A 23,279-nucleotide genomic window follows, 5' to 3' on the forward strand; every position below is an offset into this window, starting at 1 on the left:
CTGTACAGAATGTGGTTTCTTTCTCTTTTCTTCCTTTTTTGTTTTTTGTTTTTTGAGACACGATTTCTTTGTATAGCCTGCCTTGAACTCACAGAGATCTGCCTGGCTCTGCCTCCTGACTGCTGGGATTAAAGGTGCACCCCCCCTCACCTCTGCTCTACCCCCACTCCCCTACCCCCAACCCCCCCCACCAGCACCGCCTGGCCGTGGTTTTGCTTTAACAGACTTCACCTCACACCAGAGAAGGCATGATTTTTTTCTTTCTTTCTTTTTTTTTTTTTTTTTAAAAATAGGTCCCAGATAGTAAATATTTGAGCACCATAAAATCTCTTATCACACTGTAGATCACTAAGCAGGACAGTGGAGGGATGGGTGTGGCTTGGTGGCATTTCACTCCTGTCTATAGGACGGGTTGTGCTGGGTTGGCCTGTAGGCATTAGTTGAATACTCAGTTTAGACTTCCCATTGAGGCCTACAAATGCCCCTAGTGTTTACACCTTTTCCCTCGTGGGCGAATTCCTGTGAGACACAATCTTCTCTGCAAGGATAGTATCTTCAGTATTTATAGTTATTTTTTCTCTGTTAAGATACCAATGTAATGTATATGGTGTTTATTTTTTTCCAAAGCACACTAAAATAAGAACAACATTTAACTTTGAGACCATAATGTCTTTTCAGTATTTATGTTTTTACCGTGTTTGTTTGTTTGTTTTCTTTCTTTCTCTCTCTCTTTCTAAACCTGACTCATTTTCCTTTCATCTTTAAGTTATTTTGTTTATTACAGGATTATAAGAATAAAATTCTGGTACAAAAATAATTTAGTATTAATTCCTTGTTGGCAGAGTTGCTGAGCCTGGGAGAGTGCCAGCCGTGACTTGTGTTTGGCCGGCCCTGGCTAGACTGAGGGTCAGAAGATGTGGTGGGGTCTCACGGCGCTTTTCTCTTTGCTATTGTTCTGTTTTTAGAAGGATGGTTTTTACACTGGGTTGTCTTAGGTTAAAAGTTTGCTTTTTTTTTTTTTTTTAACAAAATCCCTGTTTTTACAGCTTTAAAACGGTGTTCATTATTAGCTAGTAAATTAAATATGATCCTTTGATTCAGTTGGGGACAATAATTAAAAAAAATCAGTGAATCAAAAGCCACCCTCTAGAAATTGTGATTTGTGGTAGCATTCTTTATTTTGTAAATACAGTAATTACTAGTAATGCTTAGTCCTGGGCCAAAAACTGGGACTCTACATAAAAGTCGGACGATGTTTGTTGAATTCAGTTAAAAGCCTTCAGACAAAGAGAGCAGTGATGTAGACACAGATGATAGATTTACTGATAAGCCCTAAAAAATTGAGCAAATAGTTGTATACTGAAGCACAAAGATGTTTGCTGTGTGTGTGAGAAAGAAAAGGGAGGACTCAGCACACTTCCTCACCATGCCTGTGAGATGCTGTTTGTCTCTCTTTGGTCCTTACACAGAACATTTGTGGTTATCTGTACCATTTATTACAGTAAGTGATGTTAGTGTCTTTAGAAAGGCAGGTTCTCTGTGGTTCATATGAGGAGCAGTGAGTTCATTTTCCCGGGCATCGACAACATGGTATAGCTTCACCCAGATACCACTTTTTAAATGGACAATTCAGAAAAAGAAAAACCACTATCCAGAATTATTAGAAATTATTTGGCGATAAACAGGTTTAAAACCTTTATGTATTAGTAATTGGTTTTTCTCAGTAGAAGATGTTGGGCCTTGTTTGGAACCGTCTTTTTATTTATTATTTATTTAAGTAGAAGTTGTCTCGTGTGGCTATTCAGATGCTCATTGAGAGCCAGCCTTTGCACACGCAAGCATGTGTGTATTTTTCAGTGGTCATACTTAAAAATCACATGCACGCGCCCACACGCAGCTGCATTTAGTTCAGTGATTATACATTCATATGAATGCATGTAGTGTGTTTATTTCAGAGTGTATGCATTTCAATAAAAGCAGGTGCAGAGTGAGAGTAGGGTGTGAGTGTGGAGCACGAAAATACACATGCTGATGCATATGTAGCGACAAGAGCTGTGCAGTGGCATGCCACAGCTCAAGTTGGTGTGCTCTTACTTCAGTTCCAGCCCGGGTTCAGACATTACCATGAAATATGTGCATAGGAAGTCAGGTTCCGCTGTGGTAGAGAAAGACACTGCACCCTAGGCAGAGTACGGTAAGACATGGGTGTAATAGGTGGCATGGTTAGGAACTGAGAATTATTTTAATCATTGACAGCTCTGAGTAACTTTAAAACCCTGGATTTCCTGTTTTAACTCATGAGAACCCCCTCATCATCTAAACAGGGCTTCCCAGATTTAACCATAATCCTCTCGAGACTGTCACATATGACATTAAAAAAGTCTACCATTTCTGAAAAATTATGGTGAAATGGATATAATTACTTGTTTTAAGGAATTTCCCCTTTCTGAATGATGGGCATATGTTATTTAATTACTACAGAAGATCGTAGCTTTTAGCATATGCCACTCATTCAGTTATGTCTACTTGATGTCTTTTTAATGGAAACCTATGGCCAGGAGTGAATGCCAATGCTTCCGTACTTAAACTGTTCAGTTCACCTCTCTGTAGCACTGTCATTTAAAGGCTGTGACACCAGAAAGTGCATTTCTTTAAAAACTTACATAAACCCAGAGTTTAACTCTAATCCTGCTCCGTGGCTCTTCTCCCTCGTCCTCCTCCCTCCCATCTTTGGCACACTTTATTTTCCAGTAAAATAAAGAATGAAGATGGATTATTCAAAACTGATAACAGTAATGGACCGTCATATAATGTGTTATTGAATTTGAGTTCTGTGAATTATGTGGTGGAGAGAAATTCGCCTGCTTAAGTATAACAGAAATCGCTACTGTGTTCCTATAATTCTTCAGTGTAATTTAAGAAAAGTCCACTGTCCATATCACTATCGACTAAAAGGTAAAAAGGTACCATTAACTGGCGTGACAGCTCTCGATGAGCCTACCGAGGGACAGAGATGAATGTGTCTGCTTATAACTTGTTTGGCATGATTCCACGGGCAGGTGGAGTTTGAAAATAGTCTTTCACCTGGACATGTGATCAAGAACTCACCAAACAGGCAGGTAGCCTGGAGAATATTCTGTCTTTCTCTTTAGGAGAGAGGTTGCCTCAAATCATTTTTTTTTTTCTTTCTGAGGGCTTTGAAGTTCCATGGAGCTGATAAAATCTATTTTAATCAGTGATTATGTTCAAAGAGGAGACAAGCTGGAGGCCAGGCAGGCTTTTTGTTCAGATTGGCCGTCTCTTCCACTTATCTGCTGTTTTAAAGAATTCATAATGAGCTTTTGGAAGTACTGATAATATTTATTGGAGGTTTTTTCTTTCTTTTATAATTACTAATGAATTTTACTTGTAATAACTTATATAACTCTTGTTGGAATGTGAAAAAGAGAGGTTTAGGAATTTATCAGTAAATGAATTCTTTAATTGAAAAAAAATCACAGTTCTCACTTAACCACTGAGTAGTGACAATGCAGAAAAATTTTATGTTTTCATATATACAACACACATCTAATTATTTGTAAGATGTGAAGTCCCAAGGAACAACAGCTTATTTCCAGTGAAATTAATATTCATGACATGTTGGGAACTCCCTTCATAACATACAAGTTTTTGGATTCTTTTTAGAAACAAGGTTACTAATGATTTTACCTAATTTAGTTCAGTGAATTTTTGAGCACCTATGGTACACAGAATGACTATAATTTGGTACTTCACCCAATTCTGTGATGTAAAAGAGTGCATGGCCTTCACATACTATTTCTTTAGTATGATGGATTGTTGGTAATTATATCTGTATCAGTCAGTCATGAAGAATTAATACAAATGACCTTGACCTTACCTGCTATGTCTGCACTTTATTTGAACTATATAAAACAGGAAAGGGTCTATATCTATATTGAATTCATCAGCCATTTAACAACCTGAACAGGTCCAGGACATGCACTCTAGTGTCTGAGTTCTAAAGGTAGTCATTTGCATCCAGATTATTCTACATTACTCTTAAGTAATTTTTAAAATTAACACTAATCATGTGGTTTCTGACAATATTTTCAGGCATTTCCACCAGGGGGCACTCCCCTCATTGAAAGCTCTGGGCCAAAAAAAAAAAAAAAAAAAAAAAAAAAAAATCTGAACCGGTAGACCGTCTACACTGGCTGCTTTAAAGCTCTTTGAATGTCTGGGTTTGGAACACTGTTGGAGAGTCAGCTTACTCCAGGCAGGAAACTTGCATCCACTCCAAGGGGTGATTAAGTTTGGGGGAAGGGTTCTGCAGAAGCAGCGCTCGAATGGAAAGGCGTGCTGACTTCCCACCCAGTTTTCTCCCAAGTGATGACCTGTCTTTTAGCTGAGCCACACCCTGGCTTAGTGTTCTGTTCACAGGACTTGAGAGAAAGTGTTTCCGTGGGTTTTTTTCATGGGTTTGACTTTCTCATTATAGTTCCCTGCTATGAGATATGGGAATATTACTTTGTCTTTTTGAGATTTTTGGATGTCTATTAATTTCAAGTACTTTCGTATAGGAAAAGCCTAAATACTTACAGGGTGTCTTTTGCTCTTAATTTTTTTTAATTTACTGAATAGTTAGTAGCCTCATGCAGATTGACATTTCACAAAGCACCATGCAATGGCGACTTTTAGCGAAGGCCCCTCAGTGCCTTGGCTGAAAGGACCCATGGCCTTGATTATGTAGTAATGTTCATTATAGCCCATCATGATCACTAGAATGTACTCTAATGTCCTTTTTTTTTTCATTTCTGTAGTGTATATCCATGTAATTGTTTTAATGTTTATCAACAACTTAAGATAAGGCATTGGGCTAAGGTGAAAAAACTAACTGTTGAGGATTTCATGGTGGTTTGCATACACTCAACGCTTCCATCTATTTATGCATTCTTATACAGTTGCTATATACTGCATTACCAGCCACTTTTTTTTTTTACTGGTTTCCTTTATTTATTAATTTTTATTGAGACAAAGTCTCACTGTGTAGTGTCTTGGCTGGCCCCAAAAGCATGCCCTGTTTGAACCTTCCTAGGGATGGGGTTATAGGATGTCACCATGCCTGGTTTCCAAGGTTTTGCTGCTGTTGTTTGTTTTCTAAGTATGTAATATTTTGCAGGAACAATAGCACAGACTTTGTGTGTGATTTGTATGTTCATTTCTATAAGACACATCAGGAACAGTCTAATTAGTTGGCTCAGTACAAGTTAAACAGCTGGATGGTTGTCTGCCTGTTTGAATCTGAGTTCAGTTGATAGGATATTTTGTTCTCAGTAGACCCAGCTGCAGTTACTAGTTAGTATCATGGCCAAAAGGACAAGTGCCTCAGTTCTTAAGTAACGTTTCTTATGAAAGTTCAGACATAACAGCCAGGTTTTGATTGCAGTAGACCAGTTGAGAGATTTTTTATGATTGACTCAATTCCCCATAGCTTGTCGGAGGTTTCTTTCCCCCTTAAACATCAGCTTATAAATCAAATGATTTCTTTTAAAGGGACATTGCTTTTATCCTGTCTGTACCCATGTGCTGTATCAGGCAACGTGATGCACTCACTTGAGAAATTTGGAAGAAAACCAAGAAACCAAAACAATCCCCAAATGTTAAAACTTTGGGGAGTCCATTTTGCCTTCTCTCACTTAAATGAACATGTTTGACCATTTCTGCAGGGTTTGGATGGGGTGGCTTGTCAGGTTCTGCAGAAGTCTTGGTTGTGATTACTGTGAGTTGCTAATATGTCTGAGTGAAGGACGCAAGCTTCTTGGTGTCCCACACACCACCACATGCTTGAGATTGAACACAGAGCTCCTTCATCTTACCATGTGACCAGAGCAGGCTTGGCTGCACTTTTACTTCATACTACCCTCCAAATGCATCAGGAGGAAATCAACCATTTAAAAGAAAACTGTTTTAGTACCACATTGTTAAGGGAAGAAAAACATCTTAAGAGAAGTTCTAGTAGTGTGTAAGTTTCTACTGTTACTAATAGTGATCATTTGTTTTCAAGAAATTTGATGATATTCTTTACAATATGTCAAATTCTGGGATAGAATTTTACAGTGTGGAAGAGTGGTTATGTATTTCAGGTTTGATCTGTGGTTTCTGAAGTTCAGATTTTTCAACCTGTTACCTACTGGCATGGTATAGAACCTTTTGCAATCACTTGTAATCTGTTTCCCTTAAACAGCAAATTCAAGTGGCTAACTGTGACACTTTGTTATTTGAAGATTAAGGAATAACAAAATATTCTCTACATAAACAAAAGTCTTAATGGTCTTGAGTGATGTGTTGCAGCTCCTTTTCTGGTATCTTCCTCAAATGCTCAGCTCATTCTTCTAGAAATGGCTTTGTGTCTGCTGTTGGTCGCCCTGTGCCTTTGTCTCCCAGCTTGAGAACTGTACAGTTCAATGCTGTTGTGCTATGGGGATTTCACTGACTCTTAACTTCCCTCCACCATCTTTCTGTGAAAGATTTCACGGCAAGTTAAGCTACTCAAAGGAAGGAGACCAATTAGGCCGGTTCAGTTTCTGCTATATGTAAAGCAGATGCTTAATAAAATCAAGGATACAATTGAGGCTCTCTTCTCCACTATTTCATTTGTAGCTAATATATTCCTGTAGAGACAGACTCAAGGCCTCTGACTGCTCACTTTCTAAAGGCTGTGGAAAGGGCATGGGATAAGACACTCCCCACCCTCTGGCTAGAGCAAGGAGCAAGCTCACCCTGTGTCTTTCTTCCCCTGCAGGGATTGCTTTCTGAAATCCTCCGAAAGGAAGAGGACCCCAAGACTGCATCCCAGTCCCTGCTGGTAAACCTTCGGGCTATGCAGAATTTCTTACAGTTGCCGGAAGCCGAAAGAGACCGGATATACCAGGATGAGAGGGAAAGGAGCTTGAACGCTGCCTCTGCCATGGGTCCTGCCCCGCTACTGAGCACTCCGCCCAGCCGTCCTCCCCAGGTGACCCCGCCTCTTCCCTGTAGTTCTTTCTGCTTGCCCTAAAAACATTTCATGATTACTCACAACAAGAAATTGGATAAATAGATACAGATTTTTTAAAGTTCCATAAATTTGCTTGAAAATTTCATCCCAAATCACTAATTTTGATGGAAAACAATCCAGTTCTAATTAGGAAAAAGAAAACTGCCTTGTGTCACTCTAAGCTTTTGGGTTCTTGATGGTTGAAGAAGTGACGTAGCTACCTCGACTGTTGTTATTACAGATGCATTCTGTTCACCTCAGAACAGAAATAATAAGGCCTGGTTACTGTCATTAGTTTGAGGACTGCCATTTGAATAGTAAATAAAAATAAATAAGTAATTTCATTTATATTTATGCTTTCCAATACGGACTGCAGCTGGTACCAATTACATATCATCTCGTTTGTAATCTTTCATAATTAAGTTTAATACAATCCTTGAAGGCAGCTTTAAATGAGACTGATAAAGAATTCTGTCTGAATTCCCAGAAATGGGCACATTTTCATTTTCTTCAAAATGTTCCACTTTTTAGGAAGGAAAAAACGCATCTACCTTCCAGTTAACTTTATTGTGCATTGCTGTTTTAAATCAAGTCTTAAACTTACAACTACTTATAACTACTGTGAGAAGTCAAGAAAGGAACTCTCAGTGCAAACCATTAGATGGAAGTTCCGTAGCTTGGACTTAGAATCCACAAGCAAATGTGTTTTCTCCCATGTTTAGTCTGTGGAAGGTACAACCCGTACAGCTAGGATCAGCCTCCGAAGTTGTTTCAGAAGTTGAGTATGGAACGTAAATTCAGAGTATTCATGGAATATAATGTCATAATCATGTGTTGATTTCTTTTCATCAATAACCAACAAAAAGTCCATGTATTTCCGAGTACAGAAGTATAGGAAAAGCCCATCCAGTGGTAAGAAATAAAACTGTTACAGAATTCTACACATGAGGACCAGACACACTCCAGCTGTTTGTTGAGGTTCTTGAACTGCTGACAGAATTCTCTAAAGAAATTATTTCTGGCCAGGCGGTGGTGGCGCACGCCTTTAATCCCAGCACTCGGGAGGCAGAGCCAGGCGGATCTCTGTGAGTTCGAGGCCAGTCTGGGCTACCAAGTGAGTCCCAGGAAAGGCGCAAAGCTACACAGAGAAACCCTGTCTTGAAAAACCAAAAAAAAAAAAAAAAAGAAAGAAAAGAAATTATTTCTAAAATCCGTTTTTAGTGAAAATCAATCTGTCTTAATGTCTGTAGGAGCAGGCTGTGAAGATAATTCTGTTCTTTGAGTAAGGTCACAGTGTTCATACATAAAGCTGCCTGGGTACTCATAGCTACTGTGTTTGGTTGGTAATCTCATCTATAAAATAGTTCCTAAAATTCGGAGTTAGGAACTCTGTAAATATGTATATGACTTGTGTAGGTTATTATATGAAGAAGTTTAAGACTTTCAGTGTTCCTCACATCCTTTCTTTATACAATAACCATCCAAATGGGGATTTTACACTTGGGAGCATTAGCCTGCCCTTACCCTGTCTTGTTCTGAGGTGTTTAAAATACTTCTTTAATAACAATATGACTTTTAGCACTGACTGTCTTCTCTTTTCAATATGCCCAGTTATTTAATTTAGTGCTTAAACAGCTTTCATTTTGTAGAATTTGGGAAATTTTATTTTCTAAATATGGTTCTGATGATCACGCTAATCCTTATTCATTGACTGTTATCTGAGCCAAAGTTGTATTAGTTCTTAAGTGATATTTCTTTTCATATTCTTAAGATACTATTCAATAACTTTTCTGTGTGTGTATTTATAAAGACACCATATGTCATGCTATATGGGGTAGAAAACATATGTAATTTACTTTATCCTAAGTTCCAGACTTCCTGGTTGAGACACCCATCACTGTATTTGTTCTCAAAGGGCGTTAAGACTACCCAGGCTCATAGTTGGGGTGTTCAACCAGAGGTGAACATAGGAAGTGGCTAGGCACTGTACCTCCTTAGTGAAATGCTTCCAGATTTCTCCTAGCATGGTTTTTTATTGGCTGTCTAACCAAATCCAGAGGTGAGTGTCTGGTACATGTAGTCTGTGTGTCTTATTTGTTCTTCTGTGAATCCATTTGCATTACTTAATGTTGTAACAGTGCTTGCTGCCAATTGGTTACATTCTACCCTTTAAGCAACACTTTAAATTAAAAAAAAAAAAAAGATCTGTTTATCTCACTGCAAAATGAGTAGAGTTGGAGAAAGCGTGCTGTCAGGCTTGGGGAGTTAGAACTGTTTAGAATCAGCAGTTGAAGTTAAAATGGAACCCCCAAGAGAGATTCATATGCTCACTACAGGTAACTAACTCTGTGGTGTCTTCCACAGAGATAGCCTGCAAAACTGTCTTCAGTTTTGTGCATTACCAGAGAAAAGTCTTTGTGAAATCACTATGCGTTTCATTTCCTGTAAAATAAAGAGATTTGAAACCTGTTTGAGACAAATCTTGATTTGGGCTTGAACTCTGATTCTTCCTGAAAAACAAAACAGCAATCCCACCAGAGGTGAGAAGCAGAGGTCCTTGGGGACTCATGGGACACCCTAGACACTTAAGCCTGGGAGACTGGAATCTCTTTCGCTCATACAGTATGTAGCTCACATTTTGGGAAGATTTTAGTGTTCCTGGGGCATCCTAGACCAAGGTGCTAAACTATTGAGGGACTTAGATTTGAAGCCATCTTTAACATGAGACTTCCTTGGATAGTCTCCAGAAAGATGTCCTACACATGCCCTTCTGGGAGACAGCCTACCTACAGGAAACAGCAGAGCTCATGGCTGACCCCGCCATGGTGCTCTGCCCCTTGTGCGACCTTTCTTGGGTAATCCAGTAGAGGCAACCATGATGGCCATTGTCCTCTGTCTGGAACTGGGTCAAACCTAATTGTCAGCAGCATACTTTTGTAAGTTCCATGCTGAAGTTAGAAAAGGGAAAAATACCTTGTGGTTGATGATGGCTCCCAGTTTTTTAAGAACCTTCACATGCATTAATTCATTGAATCCTGATACCAACCTTTTGCTAGGAGAAAAATGAAAAGGCTGAATGAAAGGTTTTAGTTAAAGTTTTCAAATCCTAATTAAATTTGTTGCATTTTCCTTTACCTCAAGACATCTCATCAAAATACACATTTTTTAGGAAAAGGATGAAAGTCAGAGAAAATGGGAATTTGTGTTGTTAGATTAGGAGGAATGTTCGAAAATATTGTCTGGATGAAGTAAATTAAATGTTTGACAAATGATCTATTTGGAATGGCTTTTCACAATGATATTTCTGGTATTTTAAAGAACATTCACCTTCAAAACATTCATCATAAGAAAATACATCTTGGTCTGTCTTAGAGACTTGTTTTCTGGTTATGCTGTACAAAGTTGCTTAATGATTTTAATAGAGAGATTTTTATAAATAAAAATTAGTGATTATTTCCTGGGGGATGATTTGTCCTACAGAAAAGATAGGCTTAAACTAATGCCCTCTACCATAGGCATTTTCTTGTGTTATTTGTGTGCTTTTATACATGTTGACTTCTGGAGTTAATTTTACAATTTTTTTTTCCGAGACAAGGTTTCTCTGTGTAGTTTTGCGCCTTTACTGGAACTCACTTTGTAGACCAGGCTGGCCTCGAATTCACAAAGGGCAGTGGTGGTGGTGGTGGTGGTGGTGGCGGCGGCGGCGGCGGCGGCGGCGGCGGCGGCGGCGGCGGCGCACGCCTTTAATCCCAGCACTTGGGAGGCCGAGCCAGGTGGATCTCTGTGAGTTCGAGGCCAGCCTGGGCTACCAAGTGAGTTCCAGGGAAGGCGCAAAGCTACGCAGAGAAACCCTGTCTCTGTCTCGAAAAACCAAAAAAAAAAAAAAAAAAAGACTAATTTTACAAATTTAACTTCTATAAGAACTGTTTGACAAGTTGTGGTTTTTAAGTGAATTATACAGTTCTTTAAACTTCTTTTGCATCTCTTCCTGGGATTCTTTAGCTTCTTTCCAGGTAAGTGTGATGCTTCACAGAAATGTATTAGAAAATGTACCAAGTCCATATAAGGAAATATATGTACCTTGAGGACCTTGGCTTCAGGTCCAGTTATGGGCATGAACTCATTATGTGAGGAGAGTGTTATTTGTGGATTCCTGAGAAACATTAACGCTTCCCGTTAATGGTCATCTTGTAAAGGTCTAGATTTGGAAAGCAATATTGTTCCTACATAAGAAAGACAGGTCTAAAAAGTTCAGGCATGACACTGAAGGCAGTGTTATATAGGACTGTTGTCCATCACTCCTAATTATGCCCACAAAATTATTAAGAAGAGGAATAGGCATACCTTGGAAAATAAACTTAGATTAGATTTTTAATGTTAATTATAAAGCCATTAGCTTCTAAAACTTAGAGCGCAATGAACTAGACTCAGCAAAGGGCTTCCAAAACGCAGGCCCAGCATTTCTTGGTCTCTAAGACGTTTTCTAAGCAGACCCTCAGAAGAACATATACCACGTAACTCCCTGGTCTTTGAGATGAGCACAGATTTCAGCAAACTCAAGTTCAGAGCTCAGCCTGGATCAGGAGGCAAGTAACTTCACCTCTGTGTAACAATGTTTTCAGTTAAAGTATAGTAGTCATGGAGCCTACTGTGGGTCGATACATAGTTCAAAGGGTTAATATACATTCACACATAAACCAGACAATAAATACCAGTTTCTATTCTCATAATTACTAGAAGAACATAAAACTTTAATTTTGTGTATGTAAGAACCATATGCTTGTAGGAGCTTCTCCCACACCAGGTACAGCACATTCAGCCAACCAGACCAAAGTGTGTTAGTCTCATAAGCCTGAAAGTATGATGCATTTAGCAATCAGAGAAGAAGCAAACCAGGATTTTCATGTAAAATGTGTGCGCTGCCGCACAATTCCGTGAAACCAAAAGCAGACCCCAGTGCTACAGCCTGTCCCTACATGGGAGGGTAAATAGAGGCCCCCATTCTTAACTACTTCCCTGGCGCCACCGTAATAATGGAGTAGTGTGCTCTACCTTGATAAAAGCTATTCCGATTGCAACTGCATTTATTTCACCTCCTGTGCTATTTGTGGAGAAGAGTGAAGAGTAGTTTGTTTTGCCCGGGATGAACTACTTTATGAATTTTAATGGATGATATAATATTAAAAGCTAAACCAGGATTAAAGAAGATTTTTTTTTGTACTAAGCAAAAATAGTACTTAGTAGAGTGGAATAGAAAAGATTTTTGTTTCCATTTTTTACCTGGGGAAAAAATCAGCTTTCATATTTTGAAAAGCTGGCCAAGTCAGTTCCCCTTAAGCAATAGCTTGTGTTTAGGAAAAAATGTGGTTCTAGAATTCTAATGGCTTATCTATATGATAAGATGCATATCTGGGCCAGCAAGAAGAGCTTTGCTAAATACTTTTTCACTGAGTAATGCAGCCAGGTACTAACTGTGTATTTTTAAAGTTTTCTCCACGTTCTTTTCCTTCGTGCTTCTCCCCACCGCTCAACTCCCCCACCCCTACCCGAGGAAACGAGTGTTTAGTTGGTTTTGTGATTTAGGATTCTTGGTTCACATTGTGATTGCTTTATAGAAAACTTAAAGAAAATTTTAGAAACAGTATTACAGAAATTTAAACTCTCCAATTTAATTTTTACAAAAGAGTGAAAATTGTAAGACCAGGTGAAATCCCAAGTTTTCTAAAACCAGAGCTGTTCCTGTTGCTACACAGATTGCTACTGGGGAACTGTTTCTTCCAGTGTGATGGACTTCGGGCCCCCATTTCCATAACATTCAATTTTCAAAGCAATTGAAATGGCTTTTCTCTTTCATTTAAGCAGTGAGAAAAATAGGTATTAGACGGGACCCCATGGGGTGATCAAATCTATCCCTCTGCCTCAGAGCAAGACCACCCCAGAGCTAAGTTTCAAATCTCACCAAAGCAACTTTGTAGGCAATTTATGGTAATGTGTTAACTCTTCTGGCTCCTAAAGTGCTGTTTAGCAGATTATGGCTTCAAAGCCCTGTGCGTTCCTAGTGGCCTCCAGTCTTAATGTACCCCTTGCTGGTCTAGACCCAGAGCTGGAAAAGGAGCCCAGAGATCCTTGCCACTCCCACTGAGAACAGGTGACAGTGTTATCCACCCTCCGGTGCTTGCCCGCCATTGCACAGCCTGAGGCTTTCCTTCTGCTCCTGGGGTCTGGTGGAGGGCGTCTCATTGTGTACCTTTCTCCCGGAAATAAGTCAGGGAAAAATGACTTTGCTTCCAGGCTAGAAGTTCGAAGGACTTAGAAGGTACATTTCATGGGACCTCTGTGTACTTTCAAGAACATAATCTTCAGGGGCAACCTCTGCTCACTTTCATGCAAAGTGGTTTTGGGAACAGTGAAATTAACATAGAACCTACAGGTTGACATTTATTATCTGAGTGTTTATCCTTACATGCTTTATTTTTCTGTTTGGTCTCCATAGAGGTCCCTAAGAGAGCTCTTTGTTTTCCTTTGCTGAGAAGCATGATCCTGCCTCCAGACTGAAATTTCAATTACATTTTCACCAGTTTTCTAGGAAAGATTCAGCTTATTTTTCAGAAGAAGATTTTCAAGACCGTTTCATATAACTGCATATAATAAAAATTAAAATTGGAATTAAAAATAATAGTATCAAATTTTTAAGGTTGAGATTTGGTTTTCAAACCCCCGGTCTTTGTTGGTTGAGGACATTTTTCTAGCCATCCCTGCTTATCTCCATTATCAAAGGCTTGGTACAAATTTTTGAGTGATTATACATTTTGTGTAACTTACAGAAATGTTCAATTACATTTTAAGAAACATTTTTTTCTTGTCTAGTTCTATAAGTCATTCCATAGCAGAATGCCAGGAAAAGATGAAATAATCAGACAGAACAGCTTGGACATCACGTGTGAAAGGCAACCAGCATTTACAATAATTGAGCAAGGCTTTCTACCTGTTCATGGATGGATAGAAGATTTAAATATGCAGTTCTGTAAATGGCTTTATTATGGAAGATTTAAAAATGAAACATAAGAGGGAACGGCATTTTAAAAAAGTCTGAAATTAAAGAGGCCATAGTATATAACAGCTATCAGTGAGGTAACTGTCTATTAGGCACTGGGCACCCAGCGAAGACACAGCACTGTGCATTATGACTTTAATTGTGAATTTCCTTTGTTAGGGCTGAAATGGGAGGTAATTGGGAGACAATTAGTTTAGTGTTTTCAGGTCCTTGAAGCTCCTCTCTTTTCCAGAAAACTTACTTTATGGCATTATTTTTCCTGGTTGTCATCTGGCAGTTGCTGTCACATTACAGATGCAATCACCTGTGACAGTGTGACTTCCTTAACTTAAGCAATCTGATCTCAGGGCAATAACGAATGTTGAATGACTGCACTGTTGATCACCTTGATCATAAAAGGAGTAACGGTGCCCAGCTCGGATACCCAGCCTGAGAAGCTTTGAATCAATTTGGCTAATGAAAAATGACAGCCATGTTCAAAATGTTTTGTAGGTGAAAACAGCTACTCTTGCCACTGAGAGGAATGGGAAACCAGAGAACAATACTATGAACATTAATGCCTCCATTTATGACGAGATTCAGCAGGAAATGAAGCGTGCTAAAGTGTCCCAAGCACTGTTTGCAAAGGTTGCTGCCACAAAAAGCCAGGTCAGTACCACTATCGGGCATTAGAATGTTTATCTGCGATGTCTGTGACAGTCAACGAAAGACATGTCTGTGTTCAGTGAGTTGGCGTTGCTGAGAGGCTTGGCCTCCAGTACTGTGTAGAGAACTCTGTTGGGCAGTAGTGTTGGGATGTAGGTTGTAGACACTGGGTTTCCTGGACCCCCAGCAGCCACTCCTAGACCGAGAATTTCTCGGGGAGTCTCTGAGGCAGTTAATAGTTGCTTTATGAAGTGGACTATCCTGTGTACAGTTTACTAGGCTGGTGTTTCATAATAGAACATGTAAATTATTGTTGTTTCGTCATTCCTCAGATGACCTTCAATTTTATTTTAAAAGTATCATATAACTTCTTTTGCAACTAGTCTACCTACAGCTATTGGGTAGTTATTAAAGCACATACACCATTGCACACTAGTGATTTTAATTTTTCTGTAGTTGCACACAAGATAAATTGAACTATACCATACTCAGAAAACTTGTCCAACTCTGATAACTGCATAGTGTTAAACAGGAAGTCATAATGGCTAGATCATAGAGCCTATTATCAGACCTCTTATTTAAATAAGACTCTCATATGTTGATAATTGTTTACTAGAATCATCTCCTTGAACAAACTCACAGTTGTCTATTAGCCCTTTACCAGAGCCAGGAATACTTTTTAAAAGTTTAGAATACAAAACTCTTTCACAAAAGGACTTAGTAACACTCTGGTGGGACTTAGAGGCACACAAGGGCTTGGGTGAGATTTGAATAACTTGAAATGTTACATAATTCTATTTTCATAATCGTTAAATGCTCTTTTATATAACATCCTAATTGTTGTCGATTTATGATAAAATATACAATTCCAGGAGTACTTAGAGCATGAAAATGTATAGCATAATACTTTTTGGCTTTTCCTAAAATTTTACTCTGTCTGTATTAATAGTGGTACTTAATTGGGGTTTTACTTTAGGAACATGTTGCTCCTGTTTAAGTTGTAGGCCGGATGAATACTTAAGGGATATCTTGGAAATGTTATATAAAAATGATTAAACTCAAGCTGTGGACTGTAAAAAATTATAGCTTTATAGGCCGCATGCCTGCCTTACCCTTCAATCACTGTCAAAGTGATAATTTCTACAATAATATGTTTCTTTTATTGTGAGATTCTAAACATCAAGTACTGTTTAAACATTAAACTGAATTGTTTATGTTAGTGCTGTACTCAGCATGTCATACATCAGGCCACCGTAATCTCTCATGGAATGTAAAATTCTGTCATGAATCATGGCTTGCATATCGGAAATTACTGTAATTTTGATTGGAAATTACAGGGCTCTTGAAATGTTTCTAATTATGATAGAATGTTAGAACCGCTTCAAACCTGTGTGCTTCTTCAGATGTCTTCATTTACATGCCAAGACTACGCGTTAAGGAGAAATGTCCTGTCTCACTCTACCCACCCACCCGGCACATTCTTGTTTTGACTACTTAGTCTAATTATGATGAGGATCTCTTATTTAAATATATATTATTTTGCCTTTCTTTCTGATCCTGCACCCCCTACCCCACCCTGGCCTGTCCAATTACATAATAGACTGCCTTCCTACAAAGGCTAGGCTCTTTCTCCAAATCTCCAAAATGGAGGAGCTATGTACACATTATTATAATCACGTCAGCCATGAAACAAAACAAACAAAAATTAATATTGAAGCTTCTCATTGCATATCACTTAGTTGCCTGGCACCTGTCCTTTAACTCCATCTACTACTCCTGCCTCTTCCCATTTCCTTTCTGATAAGTGCCTAGCTACCCATGGCTTGACTCTTTCTTAAGTGGTAGCAGAGACTCCCCACCTTTGGGCTGAGTTACTGATTTAGGAACCACATTGGCTAATTGAGGTCTGTTTGATGTTCTGTGGCGTTTTAAGCATCCTTGTCATTTTTACCCAGTCTTGTGTTGAACCTCAAGTCTACATTTCCATAATGTTGGTGAATAGCTTCTAAGTGTCTCCCATCTCCATGTCCTAAGATTACCCCAGACGTATACTCTTCTTATTAGTGACTGAAGAAACTCCAAGGAGCCAGGTAGAGGCTGTAGGCCAAGTGGTCATCTGGCTCTCATCCCCTTGAATAACTATTCCCAATCACTAATGTATTCTACTTCCTACAGCATTTTTGTAGATTTTTCTTGGTTATTCAGTTGAGGTGTTCTACTGCCCTCTTTGTGAAAACACATGCAGAGATATAGGGATTACCCAGGAGTGAGAGTCCAGAGACTGTGTATATCATGACAGAGGAAATCTGACCCACACAGGTAGCTGCTGAATTTAGGTTTTGTTCTTCTGCTCTCATGTTTCATGAAGGAAACAGAAAAGCTAACAGAAAGTCTTAAAAACTGACCTTTACATGGTAAAAATTTATAACTTCTCAGATAATCATTTACATCTCAGACAAGTGATCTAGGGCTCATCAGAAGGAAATCACATTCCTCCAAGTGGGGTGTGTATAAAAAAATATGTGCATATACGCCTTTAAGTTACAGAGTGCTAGACACAAATGGACAGCATTTATGATGTGCTCAGTAAGAGATTCAGTCCTCTCCATGCAGAAACATGATTTATTTATCATGTATTTATGTGTTAGGAATACCTTCCATTTTAAAAGGAAAGCATGCTCCATAGTGACTAATGCATGAAGTATTTTGTCTACAAGGAGCCTACCCATGTTGAGTCTGCCTTTTAGCCAGTACAACATCATCTCATCTCTTTGATGAATAATAGAAATGAGATTGTTTTAACTCTGAAAGAAATGTCTAAATGAAATACGCAGGTGAAGACTGGGGTAGGCTACTCTTGTGCTTGATTAGAAAAGCCAGCTCCCCAAACCTAGAAGATGGTGTTCCTTGAATATAATTCGAATAGCTACAAGAATACAGCTTCTATTTGGGACATTTAAATAAGCAGCAGTTTTTCCAGGTGAGTCAAATTGGAATTTTATCAAACATTTAGTCTGATAACATTCAAATTATTATGGGAGCAGGATTTGCTAATTTTACTGTTTAAAAAAAAAAGTTGATTTGGGTAATAACCATTACCATGTCAAGGCTCGGTTACTGTTCATTGGCTTCAGTGTTTTCATATGGGAGATGGAAGTGGAGTTTTTTTCTTAATAGTGGCAGATGTTAGAATCTAATTTTATTCCACAGAAACCCCCTGGAGAGCTCTGAGACTTCAGGTGTGTGTCCAGCAAGGGGACATTAACGGCACCATAGGCCTTGCCTTGTACATGTAATTTTTACATTGATTGTGTGTTTGTAGAGTGCAGCCTACAGACCCAGCTGCATGGGCAGATTCGGGGGCTGCTGCAGTGTCTCTGTCCTCATCAGGAAATGATTCCTCTTGCTTGCTTCACAGGTCAGGGTAGTTCTAGGTACAGCAGGGAGCCAGTGCCGTTACATTTGACCAGACATGCTTGCCGTGTGATCTTTTTCAATCTCCGCAGGGAGAGAACGTTGGCCACGGTGGGTTGGGCTGAATTAATAAGTAGAGTTTATTTTAATTTTTTTTTTATTTTTTAAACACACATAAAAGAGGATTTTTACTTAAAAATAGCATGACTTGTAGACTAGAGCAGACAACTGAAAGACATTTTTGTTGCTTCTGTCAGTTTCAGAGACTCTTGTCTGTGAAATGCAGGGCTGCAGTATGCACGAGAGGGACTCAGGTCTTCAGTGTTCCTTGGGTTTAAAAGAAATCAAGCATCGCTCTGACTTGTAGGTTTGGGTGGTTGAGATGTGTTAAATGCAATCAAACTGTCACACATCATTGGGATAGAACTAGGCTAAAACATGTAGTGTATAAAAGAATTTATAGTAACAGCAGCGGAAGTAAAACCAGGGAGTCTGTGATGCTGTATCCTGCCATGTTAGGGAAGGCACCGCCAGTTTTATTCAAGAAGATGCGCTGGGTAGAAAGAAACTGGGTGCTAATTCATTCTTTTAGAATGTTCACGTCACCGACTTGGCTGTGGCACGATTCACCTGTGCAGACTCTTATTTAAGGCAGTCAGGAGGCCCCACAGCCTGTGAGTCACAGTTTCTCTTCTGTGAGATTCCTGTGCTGTGTCCTCGGAGCCCATCTCCTCCATGTGCGGAGGCTGTTTGGTGGGGGCTATTCCTTTGCAAGCTGTACCTCGTCCTCTCCTGCTGGCTAGAGCCAGACTGGTCATTGGCAGCTCAGGGTCTGCTTGCCTGAAGGAGGAAGGGTAAAAACCCTTGATGAAAACAAAGGAGAAGGAAGCGTGAGCATACACAGCCCCTCCCTGCAGCTCCCATCTCACTCCTGCGAGCTCAAGTTTAGCACATGTGACAAAGCCCTGTGCTAGATTCTAGGGTGTTGTTGGTAACAATTGGTGAAATGTTAGCACTGGGAATCCATATTGTTCTACTTTTCCAGAACATTGATCTCTCTGTCCATCTCTAGTTGAATACTAAACCAGCCTGTTGGAACCACTGGCTTTAATACCAACTACTCTTGTCATATGGTGGGCAGCCCGTCATTGCATGCCAGATGATGGTTTTCAGGACTAGTTAAATTTGTGGATCTGAGTAGGATTAGATTTCTATGCTCTGAAACAAGCACATGTTTTGGTAAGTCTAAGGTTTACCAAACACTCCCAGGTCCAGCGTTATTAAGTGCACACTTGCCCATTTTTTGGCTAAAAAGTACTATAAAAAGAAACTTTACCCCTTAAGTACTAAGTCAAACAAAAAACCTTTGGCTCTCTTGTTACTATTTTCAAATTATTTAAAAATCTCACTTTTTAACCTCTAAAGTTGATTAACTGAAAGTCATAAATATATTATTATTATTTTCTTTTGCAATCAGCTTATTAGGTTTAATGGTTACAAATACGGTTGGAATTCATTGAGCATACTTTCCCCATTTTTAGGAACTTTAGGTATAATTTAGAGAAAAAGAATTTTGTGAATATTGGTATTTTGTGAATGTTAGGTATAATTTAGAGAAAAAGAAATTTGTGAATATTGTGTAAAGAGAGTCTTCGAGAGGAAGTGAGGAAGGCCACTGTGTGTGGCCATACAGCAGTAGTTTATCCATTACAAAGCTTGAGTATTTTTAGAATCTTCTCTAACCACAGGCTACCTTTTATCCTAAAATGGTAGCATAAGCCACAGAGTGTGGTTGGAGGGCTTCAGGGAGGCCCCTGACTCAGAAGCTCTTTGGTACTCAGGCACTGGTCAGGTCAGCTCTTCAGGACAGACAGACATCAACAGGGACGGAATGAGCACACTGAAGGAAGTTAGCTCAGTGGGTCTCATCCAGTTAAACTCCACACAGAACGTAGTACAGGTAGGCGCTTTCCGGCAAACGACCTGATTGGAAGGTGAGCTTTTTCTCAGGAGTCTCAGTTGCCTTTTATGTTTTGGAGAGTGAAGGTAGGTTTTATTCTAGCTTTAGCTTTTCCCCTCAGTGGAAGACTGAAGATAAAGGCCTCATTAAATCGATGAGCAATGAATGTGAGTTTATGCAGAATGACAATAGGAAAATAACTCTGAAAGAAACTGTACTCCTTCTTTCCTGTCAAGCAAAGGTGATATCGGAGGGCAGAGACTGTGAATCCCACCCGCTTTCCTGCTATTAGCATCTCGAAAGTAGCCTTAGTGGCCTAGCAGTTTTTAAATAATTTATTCTAAGTATTTTTTTTTATTCAATTCTTTTGCTTGGTAAAATGACACAAAATTATAGATTACCTACTAAAAAGTAAATGTCTGTTTTAAAGACTTGTAGGAATAGAGTCATTCTGTAATTGGCTGCTAAATAACTTGTAAAATACGAACTCTAAACCGTTTGCAGAGTTGATTTCTAATTGTCAAATTGATGAAGTTGTTTTTCTTCCTAAGTCTTAATCTCCTTCTGTTACAGGTTAATAGAAAAAAATCTATTCTCCTTTGATTTTTTTGATTCCACAATTCCAGTTGCTTTTGTGTCATTTTCGAACAATTCCCTTTTCGAGCGGTATACTTCAAGAATTGGGTTTAAACACACTGTTTCATAAACTGCCAGCCTCCTCGGCCGCCCCAGTGCCTCTGATTCTGTAAATCAGATCATAGGCAGCATGCTGTCGTATAATAAGGTGTCTGATCCTTATTACCAGTTTGTTGATGCACAGACTCCTTCAAATTGACCATCGCAACACATGGTTTCCCTGGAACTAGCTGTGATAATTAGCGTGGTTCTAATGAGACAGAATGTCACTGATCTTGTGCTGAACTGTCGAGTATCGACACTGCGGATGGGAACTGTCAGAGCCCGCCATCTGTGACAGCGCTTGGCATATTCCAGTGGCAAGGTAGAGCGTGCTCAGTAGAGTATTTTCAAACAAATGGCCCTTTTCTTGACGAGGCTCTGCGATCTGTTCAACTGGAAGAGAATGGACGACCCAACTTTGTCCTACATGAAGCCTGTTTTGACATCCACATAGGAATATTGACTGTGTTCAGTGTTACATAAGAGAGGAATCTTTTGTTTAGCAGGTGACTTTTAAGTGGCGTGTTTTCCCATGTTGCGTGTGTTTGCATGTCTGTGTGTGTGTGTGTGTGTGTGTGTGTGTGTGTGTGTGGTAGCCTCTCCCTGTTGCCCCATATTGTCAGCTAATAATAAAACAGTCACTTCGGATACTTTCCCCTGATTTTGAAATTGCCTTGTTTAGGAGAGATTTGTTGGGGAGCTGAGGATGGGTTTTAGTGATGAAGTGCTCTGAGGTAACAGAGGGAGAGGGGGAGTGGAGAGAATTCAGAATGTGGGCAAGACAAACAAGTAGAATCCGAGTGGACAGGATGCTGGGTCTGCAGACTCCAGAGAGAAGGACATTTTACTGGCGTGAAAGTCCAGCACTGCTTATCATTCCCAAATATGCTTTGTTGCTCTTTATTTCCTCCTCTCTGGCAGACCACACAGGGCTTGTTCTGAAGAACATTTTCACTAATCTGATCAGGCAGCCAAATACGCCGGGAAAACTGCTTTAATGATCCCACTAATTACCTCAAGTCAATATGAACTGTATTATTAGACTGAGGGAAAATATTCCATTAGGTCTCCCCCTCGGGAGTTTCTCCGCTTTGTGATGTCACCGAAGCCTTCACCCTCTCGCTTGTAATTAATTTTATTTACACACGCAGGCACGCACAAGGTCACACCTGCAGAACCAGCGCTGGCCAGGGAGCTTGTGGTACTCCGGCTTAATCAGATCTGTCATAATTACCATTCTGCATGTTTCTGACACACGCTGTGAAATATTTCAATTTAACTGCCGCTACCAGCACAACCAGATGTAGTGCGAGTGTGGCTGCATTGGAAATATTATTCCGCAGGATAAACTCCCCCCCCCCCCAGCTAATGTGGCACGGAAGCTGATGTATCCTGTAAATCTTGAATGCAGCGCTAGATTGATAACAGGCGATTAGACAGTTTAACCACAAACAGCTTGTTCATTTTTCACAAATGAACACCACATGTGGTGTAACTAAAATTTCAGCCTTCTCTTTTTTAAGGGTCGGGGTATGTATATATGTGTAAAATGTCCTTAAATAAAAATAAAATTCAATACAAAGAAGTTAAGTGTTTAGGAAGATGGAGAAGTTACCTAGTTTTTTTCCCCCAGATTATTTATCAAAACCTCATCAGCTTCCATTTCATACTTTGATCAAAACTTAATTAAGAAGAAGACTGTAGTCTCCAGTGGACTTTCTGGACATTGGGGTTTTTTGTTTGTTTGTTTGTTTGTTTTTTAATATTTCTTCTTTTGCTCTGTGGGTATGTAATAGCCCTTTGACCTTACGCCTTTTTTTTAAAAGGAGTTAACTCTTTTGAAATGAAAATATTGAAAGAGCTTCTAAGATTGAGTATATGTAGTTTTCCAAAAATAGCTTTCATTGTTATTTTTTAGTAAGTTGTTACTCTAGCCTTTGTGGTCGGATATCAGACAATTTCCAAACACAATGATCTCAGCCAGGAAATGTATTTCCTAGATGTTGGTTGGCTTGCAGTCATTTTGAAAGACAGAGTTGGAGACCATTGCCTTCTGCATTAGAACACCAGAGAGAGTTGGAAGAAGGTGCAGGCCTGGCCAGAATTACCACCAGGTTCAGAAGAATCCCCCCATAAGTACAAAAGCTCTGTAGAAGGCAGAGCTGGAGGGAAAGGCCGCTCAGTGAAGAGTAGAAAGGAACTCGGGCAGCACAAAACCAACCATCGCTCCATTCAGAACATATAGGGCAGTTGAGGCCATCACTGCTTTGACCACAGAGCTGTCTCGGTGGTCTGACTCGGCAGGCCCTCTTTCTGTAGAACACTTTTCTCAGCTCTGTATCATTCCTTCCCTCTTGCTTGGAAGGTCTCTTAGATCGCTGGAACTGCCTTCCTTTCGAGCCTGGCTGGTGGATGTTTTCTGTTTGCCCTGTTATGTCTCCAGCTCTGAAATCTCACGCTTTTTTGCCTGTCCACATGTTCTTTTGGCCTGA

At 39.6% G+C, this 23,279-nt stretch overlaps 1 protein-coding gene across 7 annotated transcripts in view; it reads left to right on the forward strand.

Moving 5' to 3' along the window:
* The window catches only part of Satb1 (SATB homeobox 1), a 94,626-nt gene that overhangs the window by 49,787 nt on the left and 21,560 nt on the right, over window positions 1-23,279 (forward strand). For all 7 annotated transcript variants that reach the window (XM_028890190.2, XM_028890189.2, XM_028890187.2 and 4 more), the window contains 2 exons: window positions 6,803-7,015; window positions 14,583-14,738. In XM_028890190.2, coding sequence (XP_028746023.1) covers window positions 6,803-7,015; window positions 14,583-14,738 — 369 coding nt within the window. The remainder of the gene's footprint in view (window positions 1-6,802; window positions 7,016-14,582; window positions 14,739-23,279) is intronic.

Source organism: Peromyscus leucopus, chromosome 16_21, assembly GCF_004664715.2.
Source record: "Peromyscus leucopus breed LL Stock chromosome 16_21, UCI_PerLeu_2.1, whole genome shotgun sequence".
NCBI classification, from domain to species: Eukaryota; Metazoa; Chordata; class Mammalia; order Rodentia; family Cricetidae; genus Peromyscus; species Peromyscus leucopus.